Raw genomic sequence first — 13,637 nt, 5'->3', positions numbered from 1 at the left:
GGCTGCTAGGGTGGGGGAGGGATCCAGCGGGAACAGGAGGACCGTTTGGATCATGGACGAGTGCGTCGCGCTGGCGAAGGCGTGGATCAGTGTAGTGGAGGATCCTTACGTCGGGGCAAACCAGCACATGGACCGGATGTGGTAGCGCATTAGCCAAAGCTACCTCCAGTTCAAACTGTCAGGGGGAAGGCTCACAACGGAGAGCAATGCCGGAAACAGTGGGATCGGCTGAAGAGGCAGCTCGGCCGATTTGCCGCCATTTACACAAACAACCTCCGCTCGGCAACCAGCGGCATGTCTGCAGAGGATGTGAAGCTCCTGTCTCATCAGCAGTTCCCCGACGCTCGGTTGGGCTTCGGGGAATTCAAATATTGGTCGGTGTTTCTTGTGGTGCAGTCTTCGGCCAAGTTCACTGCGGGTGTTGAATCTGGCTGGCCGAAGCGGACGAATATCGGCGACTCTGGAGAGTACAGTAGCAGTGCCGGTTCCGTGGAACTCCCCCCCCCCCGGCCGAGGCAGAGTTCCCGACACCCACATCGTCGGCCCGTCGCCGTCGCCTGATTGGGCAATAGTCAGCATCGCGGATGGCGAGGGGAAGCACCAGCGGATCCGCAGAGGCCCAATCGACAACACCCGCCCAAAACGATCCCGATAACCCCTCATTCGCCCGCATCGCGGCACATGAAACCTTGTTACGTGCAATGGTTGAATGGCGCCAATCGACAACCCCCATTACAAGCGGTCGCTTAAACCCCTCATCAACAGTATACGGCGAGGGAGGTGACGGCGGGGGGGATGGCGGCGGCGGGGACGGCGACGGGGAATCCGAGGAGTGATAAGCCGGTTTTTATTTTAATAATGTATTTTTTTAGTAATTATGTATTTTTTTTATAATGAATTATGTTTTTTTAAATAAATTGGTTGCATTTTCTCCGTATTCGTGTTGCCTATTTAATTCCGTAAATTTCTTACTTCCGGAAATTGTTTAATTTGTGAATTTTTTTAATTATGGGAAGTCCTTCGGAATGTCCTTGGGGATGTCCGGCGTCCGCCACTGTGCAGTGGGAATTCCTTATGACGTGGCAGTGCAGTGGGAAGTCCATATGACGTGGCAGAAGGTGTTGTTGGGAATTCCGCGTCATTGCTGATGCTCTAAAGTACCGTATAAGTTATAACTATTCAAAAGTCTAATTAATCTAAATGAACATAAAATTAAATAATATGTTTTTATTAATATGTCTCGAATCATATGTCATGTCTTTATTTTGATAAATAATAATCCCTTCGACCATGAAAATAGTTTAATCTTTCTATTTCAGGGTATCCATAAAAATATAACCGTAACTAAAATACTACCTTCGTCTCACATTAAGTGTCACATTTAGTGTGAGCACGAATTTTAAGAAATGTAAAAAAAAGTGGGTTGATAAGTTAATGGATTATGAGTCTCATAGTTTTATTTTATAATAAAATGTGAGTATAATCGGTTGGTGGAACGTGAGATCTACTTACCATTTTTTTGGTAAAAGTTAAATATGACTCTTATTGTGGGACGTACTGAAATGGCAAAATGTGAAACTTATTGTGGAACGAAGGTAGTAAAAAGTTTCTCTTAAATTAATAAAACTCAGCCCTCCACCTTTTATCTACCTCTCATATTTTATCCTTTTTTTTTCTTTTCTCTCATAGTTTATAGTCTGGGCATTGCTGGTATATGGGCTTGAAGATAATGCTGGCATGGTAAATGAAAAGGGAGATAGGGCGGGTATATAGTCTGGGCTATAGTGAATGCCCTGAGATAGACGTGATTATGTGAACATATCATCTTCCTCATGTAAACATGGTCTCCAAGAACAAAATCAGGCATAGTGTCCAAATCAGGACAATCGTGGACATATGGTGGAACAAGTTGGACTTGGATCCCCTCCTATAGCAAAATGCACGGCAGGGGCTGCTGTGCATATCAAAGCCACTCATTTATGAATAAAAGAAAATAATATAACTTAATAAAAATCAGTGGAGGGATATGATTTACACCGTATTCCCTACTGTGCATTTTGCCACAGCAGGGGATCAAAGTCCGGAACAAATTAGCTAGAAAGAGCTTCTTATTGTGCAGCCCATAACTTTCAATCTATGTATACCACTAAAAAAACTAAAAAGTATGAGTGCAATCATGTACACCTTCATTGTATTCGGGGTTAATCTTCTTACTAGTAAGATGCATGTGATTCCGAGCCAAGTATCGACCATGAAAATGAGTAAAGATGTACGTATGAGCGAGCAAGATAACCGGAAAATCGAATATCCAATTTGAACTAATCTGACTCCAATCCCTCCTACCAATCTCTAGATGAACCGATGAGATAAAATGGGAAGAGTTTCAACTTGATGGTAACATCAGGGACCCCATTTGTGTTTCATTGTATTACATATAACTAAAAATTTAGATATATGCTTATTCAGTTACTTTGAAGCTCGGACTGTTACTATGTATTGAATATGTATTGTTTGTCGCTAGCTAAACGGAGGTCTCGCTGTTAGTATGCCTTCAATCTGTATTGTTTGTCGCTAGCCCGACGCTATGCTATGTTTATCTTTTAGGCCATAATTGCCTTATTGGGCATAGCCCGTCGTCCGTGCGCCTATTATATAGAAGTAGGGCGCATAACTCTGTAATCCAAAAACAATCTAAAAACAACTTGTTCTTCTTTCCTGCACGTGAACATAGCCAACATAACTTTGGTGAACCACGTAAATATGTGTCTCTTTACGTTTCTTCGATTGCACAATTACTCTCACAACACAAACGAATGCCATTCTACCATCTCGATGAGCACCATATTGACCTCGAAGGTGTTGACATCGACCGTCGTGCCAAACTGGTGGTCCCATGGGCAGATAAATTTCGAACCAACACTCCCTCTGCTCACTGGTATCAGCTGCTTGACCGGCTAATCTATGCTACATAAGCTTCAATAGCGGTTGGAGCTATTGAATTAACTGGTTTTTGAATTATGCACTCAATCAGATTCATTCGTGTTATAGTTACGTTCATTCGCCTCTGAGCGCGTGTGCATGTAATTTTGTAAAGCACCAAAAACAAACGCAAATCACAGAAACAAAAATAAAAAAAAGTATAGATTAACAACTAGGAATACATGTTATTACAAATAATCACCGATAACGTCGCAAAAATACTCGACTCTTGACTAGATTTAACTAACTGGTGTTTATATTTTCACATCTCTCTAATTTACCCATGACTAAAAACGACCATAAATAATAGAATAAAATGAGATTTTTGTACTAATAAAAATAGACTAAAAGTAAAATAAGATTCGCAATAATAATGAACTGAAACCCTTATTTTAATAGCTTTAATAGACCAACAGATCTTATCGCCCAATTCTATGTATTGAGATAAAAACATTTGTAAAACAAGTAATTTGCATTCACCTTCTATATCATATCGCCTCCCCCATTAGCGGGCGCCCGCGCTTCTGTTTCTCATTCAATTCATTGATTTTTCATATATTCATCTCGTTGGTATTTCTTTCCCAACTCAAGCATATACGGAAAAGGTATTAATAAGGCTACTGCTTCCCTTATTCTATATATGTTTGTATTCATATTTTTCTTATGGATTGGTGGCACGTTATGCTCTCGTATTGCAATTGATTAGCTGCAGCAAGTGAGAAACAATTGGGGAAAAATAAAAGATTCAGTTTTTATTTGTTAATATTTTTGTTTTATTTTCTGGGAATGGTTCTTTGCCATGTTCGGAGATGGACGAGAATGCTACTCACTAGTACTTAATTATGTCTTTGCTTGGTAATTTAATGTGAACTGGTTCCAGCTTTATCAATCATGTTTGTTGTGTAATGACATTGCTGCTTTTAGTTGCATTCGGCAAGAAACGTGCTGATGGTGAATTCTGGCATCATACACAAATACTTACAATATGATTGCAGTTCTACAGTGGCTAACTTAGCTTTGAAAAATGATAGTACTAATAATTGTTTATAAGTCATTAAACAAACTAAGTGCATATTCCAGAAATAGTCTTGCAGTGAAAAATTGGGATAGATAGGTTCGATGAGGGGATGTATTGAATGATTGATTTGTGTTATTTGTTTGAGTAGTTTCATCAAAAGAAACGAAACATCAGGCATTGTAAATTCAAATTTAATAGAAGTATTTATGTCTTGGTAAACTTTTTGTCAAACAGGTCAGTGCTTTCAGCAAACAAGTTCCGATGTATGCAAGGAAACTAAAGTATAAAAACCAATGGAATTATGTGGTTCAACGCAGCAAATATATTTGTAGCTCTAGCTGTCAAGATTATTCTACCGGACAATATCGGAGCACTGCAGCAAGAGCCAGTAGCTTGGTCGAGGGACATGTGTCAAATTCTTCTTTATTATCAGGGCTTTCATTCAAGAGATGGTGTAGGAGATCCAGTTTGAGGCCAAATGTTGGATGGAAAAAATCATCTCTAAGATTTTATAGTTCCGAAGGTGATGGAAGGAATGCAAGTGAGGATAAGCTTGTTCCTAACAAAGATGTCGTGGGTTGTGGAAAGGAAAAGATTCCCAAGGAAAATACAGAGAACAATTCCAGGCATTCTGATGCGCATGCCCGCCTTGGGGAGAATGATCAAATGGAGTGGCTTAAAAATGAAAAAATTTCTATAGATAATAAAAGGAAGGAGTCTCCTTTTCTAACTCGAAGAGAAAGATTTAGAAACGAGTTTCTGCGAAGGATTACTCCATGGGAAAAGATAACAGTATCATGGGATAATTTCCCTTATTATATACAGTGCGCGCTTTCCTTGATTCTATATTGATTTAGTTGCATATAGTTACTTGGTAGTACTTAAAAGTTATTTTTTTCTGCAGTGAACACACTAAACAGCTTCTCGTGGAATGCACGGCCTCTCATCTGAAACATAAGAAGTTGACTACAGACTATGGAGGCCGTTTGACTTCTGCCAGTGAGAGAATACTGCTTCGGAGCATTCCAGGTGAGTTTTTTTCTTGGGTCTAGTCTGTTTCCTTATCTTCATGCATATGCTTCTTGGGAAGTTGTCAACGAAGTTGCAACATTTGTTTCTACCCTTGTTGACTGAGAATAACATTTGGTTTGTAGGTACGGAGCTATACCGGGAAAGATTGGTCAGAGCACTTGCTCGGGATTTACAAGTACCAGTATTGGTCCTTGATAGCAGCATTTTATCTCCATATGTAAGTTTGTAATTTCATTTCCGTCCATCTTTTTGGGCCACCAATCTTATTTCAAAAGAATCTCGCATCATCTTATCCAAAGAGTAAACCTAAGTTTCTCTATACTTTGTGAAGTTTGATTCTGATGATATATACACTCCTTTCCCTTTGCAAATTGCATACATTCTTGATTTTCGATCTTTGTTGTGTGTGCTCCTGTTTTACTAGTGATAAGGCAACCCAGCTAAAAGCCTAAAACAGTATTTTCTTACTATGCAAAGGAATTGTTCCAATGCCCTCTTGTGGTTGAATTTTCAGGATTTCAATGAAGATGAATTTGAGTCAGACGAGGAGAACTCCGCATCCGAATCTGAGATTGAAGATGAAAATGATGCAAGCAACGAGGAGGATTATACCAGCAGCGGCGAGGGAAGTGATGATGAAGTTGACATTAACGTCTCAGCTGAAAATTTAAGAAAGCTTCTCCCAGGCAATATCGAAGAGTTTGAGAAGGTAATGCTTTTATGTATGAAGTTTTGAACTGTATTAGGGCTCACAAGGAAAATGAAAGGGGGAACAAGAGAAATTAATCGTGCATAAGTGATGGTGTTCCTGATTAAGAAACATCTCAGTTTCTACTATATGCTATTGAATAAATCATTAACCTGAAATTGTTGGACATTAGGTTGCATAAGTAGGTAGTTGTAGTTTTAGTTCCCGTGAGGGGTATGTGAGTTACTATAACCTAGACATATATTGCAATTGTTTGTGATGTTTGCATTGCAGAGTGTTTCTGGAGAATCTGAAAACAACGCCACATCTTCAAACCCAGAAACGTCAGAAACATTTAATGTGGCCTGTCATAAACTAAAGAAAGGTAAGGTACCATTTAGTGCTATGCTACCAAATTATATTGTGAGCACAAATGTACAAAGTTGTGTGATCAGATTCAATCCGATCACACAATCTCTTGGGCACAATTAGCATAAATTTTCTAGTCCGCATTTTGTCTTTCTTTGACATTGCATATGGCTTGCATATTCAGGTTTTAGTCCCATTCTTGTCAAGAGCTTGGTACTTTATTCTTCATTGCTTCTTACTTTTCGTTTGCTCCTTAGAGGCCATTTTGTGATTTTGACAAACAGAAGTTTGGGCATGCATAACAGACCTGATCACTTGAATAACAGATGAAGGGGATCATAGTTTTTTTCTTAGTCTGCACACTATTGTGTTTTAGTGTAGCCGGAAAATATTTCATACTCCCTCCATCCACATTGTGGACAGCATGGGCTTTTATAATGTGTGATGATGAGTGATGTGAGTCATGTGTGCCCTACTACTATAAATGGAAAGTGGCAATTTTTTCGGACAGGGGGGTATTTTTTTCATTACAATCTTCATTCGGTGTTATTTTATGTTTTTTCATTTCAATCTTCATTTAGTTTAATTTTCTTCATTGTTGTAACCTGTCAATTCTTCCTGTGATACATCGTATTATACTTTCATCAGGGGATCGAGTGAAGTACATTGGACCAGCCATTAATATTGAAGCAAACAATAGGTAATTGTCTTCACATGATATTTGTCTAGAAACTTAGCTTTTGGCCTTTTCAGTTAAAACTTTCAACATTGCTAACTTGATTCCTTATGGAATTTGTTGCTTGGTGAGCTTAAATGGTGTTATTTACTTGAGATTTTTTTTACATTTCTGATGTTCATTACTGAAGCTGTTTTCTTACAGTTTGTTTGTATTGAATTCAGAGTGTCTTTATTACAATGGTACATCATGCATCATGTTGAATCAATCACTGCAAATTCAATATAAATATTAATTGTTTTTGTTGTTTCCACTTTCTCTTGTATGAGTTTTAATGGTTGTATTGCTCATCTTGTTTTCTGTGGAATCCTTTCATTCTTTATATTGCTGGTATGGAGAGAATTCATTTTAGTGTCTAAGAATTGGAAGGAACAAATATAGAAATTCTTCCATTATGCACTTGGCAAGAGAAGAAATAGAATTACCATCTACCACATGTGCACAATAGATTTCCTATATAATCAATCCTCTATAAGAAGACATGCGACCCCATTACCATCTTTTAGGATTTTTAAAGGATGCAGCTGGGAATAGGAAAAACCACTACTTCTAAAGAAAGCTAGGTGGGGTTGTGATCTGAATCTAGTTGAATAATCTTTTTAGTTTTCCTAGCTCAAGTTATTAAGTCATGCTTTTGAGTTTAGGATATAGAGGTGCAGCATATATATCTAAGCACATACGTTTTTGTATCAGGCTCTTCCAAATGATGTGTATTTTCTGGCTCGAGATATTTCCCCCCATTCTCTTCAGTTCAAGCTAGCTTTAGCTAATTCATAGCAAATATTTCGTTTGACCTTCGAATTACTTAAGAATCCAAGATTCATCACTGCGGAGAGGGAATCTGAGTATAAGGAATTGGAATCTGAGAATATTGAGGATCTTTGTCCAGCTTTATAGTTCTTCTCGGAGAGGGGGTAGTGGTAGGGGGTTGAGATGTCCCTCATTTACATTTGAGACTTAGGAAAGCGCATTGCCCATAATCTTTCAACTTATCTGCACCTTATCATTGACATATCCAATTCATCACAGGATTGTATTGGGGAAGATACCAACATTGGATGGTCCAACAAATGCTTATACTATTATTCGTGGCAGGTGGGTTGGTAAGTTGTTGAAATGCGTGTGGAATAGCTACTAATCTTGTGTCGTAGAACAGAATGTTTGTTGAAATTGTGGAATAACTGATAAACATATACTCATCTGTTTGGCATGCATCCTTTTGCTATCCCATCAGTACTTTTGCTGATACTTTCTAGTTTCTTCTATGCTTGCAGTTTCATTTTACTTGATTTGGTTGATTTTTCATAAAACAATATCTTTTCAGGACTTTGTCTAGCGGTCAACGAGGAGAGGTTTATGAAGTGAATGAAGACCAAGTAGCTGTTGTATTTGATATTAGTTCTAAGAGAACAAATGAAGTAAAGGATGCAAAAAGTGCTGAAGCTGTGTCAGAACCTTCAGTGTGTTGGCTTAATGGTAATATTGCTTACTGAACACCACTGTTAGAACTTAGAACCTATGACAAAAATCTGCTTAGGTGCTGCTTTCTGTATTATATATGCACTTTCCTGATAATATAAGTTACACTTCAGTGTTTCTGGTTCTCATTCTTTTAGTGTGAGTTGCAGAAGAAGAGAGTGAAAGCACTCAAATTCTGGTGTTCTTACTTCTTAGACCTTTGTGTGTTTGTAGTCAATCATGCCGTGGTCATATAGAAGCTCGGGTTTGCGTAAATATCTACTGGCTGTGATTTCTAATTCAAGATCTCTTGCCAAGGAAACTGGGAGTAGCTTGTGATAAACTAGTTTTAGTTGAAGTTGAATGATGAATTTGACTATTGAATAGAATTTGTGGTAAAACTCTATTCTTGCAGTAATATATGATAAGTTGATGCTTTAGCACACCTTGGAAATTTCAGGCTTACCCCCTTATGTATATGAAGTCTGGCACTGTTTCCTCCTCGCTTAATATGACTTAGTCACTGAAAGGAACAGAGGTTGGGCATTACGTTTAGTGGATAAAATGGTGTATTACTGATTTGTTAAATTCTGCTGTCCTTATCTGAGATGACTTACATTGTCATTTTAGCTTTGTTTCATTACTATAGTTTATAGGTCACATTTAGGGTATTTTTTCTGAAATTCTATTTCGGAGGCGCACATATTAGTTTCACTTCCCTTCTGTGTGTGCATACTGTGTTCAGCAATGTTTGAACTCCTAGAAAACTGTATTTTGCCTGCATTCCAGTGTATGATGATTAATGGTAGTAGTCCTCTTATATGATGTCCGCACAATAAAACTATGATTGAATCCTGACCATTCCACCCCCTCGATCGCCTTCAAATTGCAGTGAAGGATATTGAACATGATCTTAATGCTCAAACACACGACAGCTATATTGCAATGGAAGTGCTTTGTGAGGTACAAGATTTAGATGACGGATGACCATAAGAAAACTATATTTTGGAAAAAAAAGCTGGGTTCTTTCATTCTTTGTGTTTCCGGAATGACATTTTTTGCATTATTAATGCAGATTTTGAAGTCACAACAACCACTGGTGGTTTACTTTCCTGATTCTTCTCTGTGGCTATCAAGGGCAGTCTCGAAGCCGGATCGGAAAGAGTTTGTCAGTAAGATGCAAGAGATGTTTGACAAATTATCAGGTCCTCTGGTCTTGATTTGTGGGCAAAACAAAATGGAGACAGAATCAAACTCAAAAGGGAACAAATTTGTAAGTTCCAATTTGTGACAAACTGATACACTTGTGCGGTTGTGCCTTTTTATGCTCGCATCGCATGATCATTTGTAGCTCCTATGAGTTCAACATGGCAAAATCCTCTTGACCTTTCTTTTGGTTGTTTGGCAGACAATGATACTTCCAAACCTGGGCCGTCTTGCTAAGTTGGTAACTCTCGCTAGCTCTAAACATTTTTATATGCATTCGCTCTCTTCAAAACTCTGCTTAGCAGTAATTAGACTGAACAAAACTGTTGTTACTATTGATATTATCTCAGATATTTGATCTCTCTTTTTTTTGTCAGCCTCTTTTGAAGAGACTTGCAGAGGGATTAAGACCTTCTAAACGGTCTAGAGAGGATGAATTATATAAGCTATTCACTAACGTGATGTGTTTAGATCTGCCGAAGGTACTTCTTTATAATATCATTATCAATTTATCATTTAAAAATTTATTTTATCTTGGACCCAGCTGTTGCTTTTATGAAAAAACACTATTTTTCTTTATTTGATTTTTCTCCACTTGACCATCTATCTGAAGAGCATCTCTGAATTTCTTTTCAGTAATTGGGATCATGATCACTTGATAGTATAGTATAAATAACTTTGTAGTAGAAAGTGATTGTGGAATGTTCTCGATGATCACAGGGGGAAGAGCTCTTGAAGATATTCAACAAACAGATTGAGGAAGACAAGAGAATTGTAATATCACGAAGCAACTTGAGCGAATTACACAAGGTTCATTTGCATTTGCGTTGCATACTTGCAGTCACATGTTGGAATCCTTTATTTTATTTTGTCTTTCTTCCCACAGGCTTATTAAGAGCTTGTGTGTGTTTATGTCAGGTTCTTGAGGAACACGACTTATCATGCATGGACTTGTTACATCTAAAAACTGATGGTGTTGTACTGTCAAAACAGAGTAAGAAACTCATTTGACCACTGAACAATATGCCAACATTTTCTTATGCTACCTTTTTGTTTCCTGCTTCATATTCCTTAATTTCCTTTAAAGGATGAAAGTGTCCATCCATATTACATTTTCTAAGAACTTAATGTTTGTCTTTTGTCTTGATCTAAGAGATGTGGAATCAGTTAATTGACCTTGTCTTATTATTTGGAGTTCGGATGCACTTCTCATAGTTGTAGTTGTGCAAGAGTTTCATTCTCTTGTTGTGTGGATTGCGAAGGGGAGAACTCATAATGAGACTTATCCTATTCGATTTTCTTATAACTATGTGTTATCCTTCTTTTGTTTCAATGAATTCCAGAAGCAGAGAAGGTGGTTGGCTGGGCCAGAAGTCATTACCTATCCTCATGTCTCCTTCCTGCAGTCGAGGGGGATCAGTTGCAGATTCCTCGCGAGAGGTGATTATTTCTCTGCTTGTTGTTTCTGAGAACCAACTTTTATCTGCATCATGTTGACTGCTATAGATTGTCTTGTGTAGCCTTGAACTTGCAATTTTGAGGTTAATGGAGCAGGAAACAGCTTTGAAGAAGCCGGCCCAAAACTTGAAGGTTTTTGCTTACTTTTTCATGAATTGACTCTACATCTTTACTATTATATTGAAGCAATACTTATTGCAGAATCTTGCTAAGGATGAGTACGAGAACAACTTCGTTTCAGCAGTCGTTCCTCCAGGAGAGATTGGTGTGAAATTTGACGATGTGGGTGCACTTGAAGACGTGAAGAAGGCACTAAATGAACTTGTGATTCTACCTATGCGGAGACCTGAGCTTTTCTCCCGTGGAAATTTGCTGCGGGTAAATTACTGTTTACATATTTGCAATTCTCAGTTCTTTTGCCGCTTCGTAGTTGTGAATGTAATTTTCCTGTCAGCCTTGCAAAGGGATATTACTTTTTGGTCCTCCTGGAACTGGAAAAACCCTTCTGGCGAAGGCACTTGCAACAGAAGCAGGTGCAAATTTTATCAGTATTACTGGCTCAACACTTACATCTAAGGTAAGCAAAATAAACATCAAGTGTTTTTTGACCTTATCATCCGATGTCATTCCTTCCGCACATGAATAGTTCCTTAGGACATATAAAAGCAGAACTGAGATTAGCTCACGCAGTGCATGATCTGTTTATTCTTAAAGCTTCCAACACTGGGTTTATACATCGGTTAACAGTTTTTGCTTGCCTTTTGATGCAGTGGTTTGGCGATGCTGAAAAACTCACTCGTGCACTTTTCTCCTTTGCCAGCAAGCTGGCTCCTGTTATAATTTTTGTTGATGAGGTGAGACCACTTCCGTCTTCTGTGCTTCCTTGTGGACTATATGCTATAGAAATGTTTAAATCACTGAAACCTTGCTCATGCTACTTTATTAAGTATCTTTAAGTGGAACAATAATTGGAATGATGAAATCTTACAGCAGCTTAGTGCATATTTGCAACTGATAAAGTTCACTAGTTTTGTCATGAGACAGATCCCGCTTTGGCTTCATTACTATTTTCCCCTGTGAGTGCAGGTAGACAGCTTACTTGGTGCTCGTGGTGGTGCTTTTGAGCATGAGGCAACTAGAAGAATGCGAAATGAATTTATGGCAGCATGGGATGGCTTGAGGTCAAAAGACAGCCAGAGAATCCTTGTGCTTGGGGCTACAAATAGGCCATTTGACCTTGATGATGCTGTTATTCGTCGTTTACCAAGAAGGTGAATATCTGCTCTGAGTATAACTATGACCTCCATGTCAACTACCAAATGTCAGTTTCATGTCTATTGCACAAACGGCAAACTATGAAGTTTAAGATGCATGAATTGCTCCTCTGATGTGATATGTTTGCTTGACATTAGGATCTATGTTGACCTACCAGATGCTGATAATCGTCATAAAATACTCAAGATAATTCTATCTCCAGAAAATCTAGAAACTGGGTTTCCCTTGGAACAACTTGCAAATTCTACTGAAGGTTATTCTGGGAGCGACCTGAAGGTGATGAAAGTTTCATACTTAGCAAACAGAGTTAATCGCTACTGATTTCTTAACCAGTTTTCGCATTTTGTATTGCAGAACCTTTGTATTGCTGCAGCATACAGACCTGTCCAAGAGTTGCTAGAAGAAGAAAGCAAGGTGAACAATACAAATTCTATTTCATAGCTTCAACATCGCATTGCAGTGATAACTGATAACCCTTCAGTCTGTTGGTTGTAGTCACAAAGCCTAACTTTACAATCAACTTATTAAAGTGAACATCAATGCATTATAAACTGCCTTATCCTATAATAAGATCCTTTATTCATCTGGCCTTAGGTTTTCCAAGCTTTGATGTCTTTACAATGTTACTCATGTTGTAAGGAGACAATGGCAGGAAGTTAGGAAAATTTTACTGCAACACCGGGTCCAACTCTACTACCTTTGTTCTTAGCATCTCTATGATCTACTTGCAGGGTGGCAAATCTGATGGAGTTCCGCTTCTAAGACCGCTCAAGTTGGACGATTTTACTCACGCTAAAACCACGGTAAAATCCACCCAAGTCATGCAAAGGCTTCCCATGGCCTCATGCTGTTATTAGGACTATGCTTTTCATATCGTTCTACGAGAGTGACATTCCTTTAAAACGAAGGTGCCTTGGAAATCTTTTATGTTTTAAGCTAGACTAATACCATATCGAATTTGGTTACTGTTTTTTAGGTGGGACCATCAGTTTCCTTCGATGCAGCCAGTATGAATGAGTTGAGAAAATGGAACGAACAATATGGCGAAGGCGGAAGCAGGAAAAAGTCACCATTTGGGTTTTGATACTACCATCAGTCGGTCCCTGGACAACCCGTTTTTTCGAAGTTAGAAGATGCAAAAAGCAGACACCTGTAACGGAAAATAGCTTTCCCCCCCCTCCAGACAGAGAGAGAGGCTGCGGACAGAAGCTTCGCTTCGGTACATAATAACGTTATGTGGTAGATCTCACCATAGCAGCATAGAGGCCGAAAGGGGAACAGACTAATTTGCTGTTGTATCTTTAGCAAATTCTAACATAGTAATCCTTTATGCTTTCTAAATTATAAATGATCATAGTTTATAAGTTCTTAATGTTTCAGTTGATTCTGGTCTCTCTTTCTTAATAATATGGTATTGG

At 38.5% G+C, this 13,637-nt stretch overlaps 1 protein-coding gene across 3 annotated transcripts; it reads left to right on the top strand.

Moving 5' to 3' along the window:
* Positions 1-3,390: 3,390 nt before the first annotated feature.
* Positions 3,391-13,603, top strand: LOC121748892. 3 transcript variants are annotated; one of them, XM_042143448.1, is made up of 25 exons: positions 3,393-3,584; positions 4,232-4,821; positions 4,902-5,026; positions 5,152-5,246; positions 5,544-5,738; positions 6,012-6,102; positions 6,735-6,786; positions 7,852-7,917; positions 8,147-8,298; positions 9,173-9,243; positions 9,356-9,553; positions 9,689-9,727; positions 9,864-9,968; positions 10,207-10,296; positions 10,405-10,480; positions 10,830-10,926; positions 11,007-11,076; positions 11,146-11,322; positions 11,399-11,521; positions 11,715-11,798; positions 12,031-12,215; positions 12,357-12,495; positions 12,574-12,633; positions 12,951-13,022; positions 13,196-13,603. In XM_042143448.1, the coding sequence occupies exons 2-25, from the start codon at positions 4,259-4,261 to the stop codon at positions 13,301-13,303; spliced, it is 3,033 nt and encodes a 1,010-aa protein (XP_041999382.1). In that variant the 5' UTR covers positions 3,393-3,584; positions 4,232-4,258; the 3' UTR covers positions 13,304-13,603. The 3 variants fall into 3 exon arrangements, with proteins under 3 accessions (XP_041999384.1, XP_041999382.1, XP_041999383.1); XM_042143449.1 differs by lacking the exon at positions 7,852-7,917; XM_042143450.1 differs by lacking the exons at positions 12,574-12,633; positions 12,951-13,022; positions 13,196-13,603 and having other exon boundaries at positions 3,391-3,584; positions 12,377-12,495.
* Positions 13,604-13,637: the final 34 nt, after the last annotated feature.

Source organism: Salvia splendens, chromosome 9 (genome assembly GCF_004379255.2).
Source record: "Salvia splendens isolate huo1 chromosome 9, SspV2, whole genome shotgun sequence".
Taxonomy (NCBI): Eukaryota; Viridiplantae; Streptophyta; class Magnoliopsida; order Lamiales; family Lamiaceae; genus Salvia; species Salvia splendens.
The sequence above is the reverse complement of the archived record's forward strand: the minus strand, read 5'-3'. Positions and strand labels throughout refer to the sequence as shown.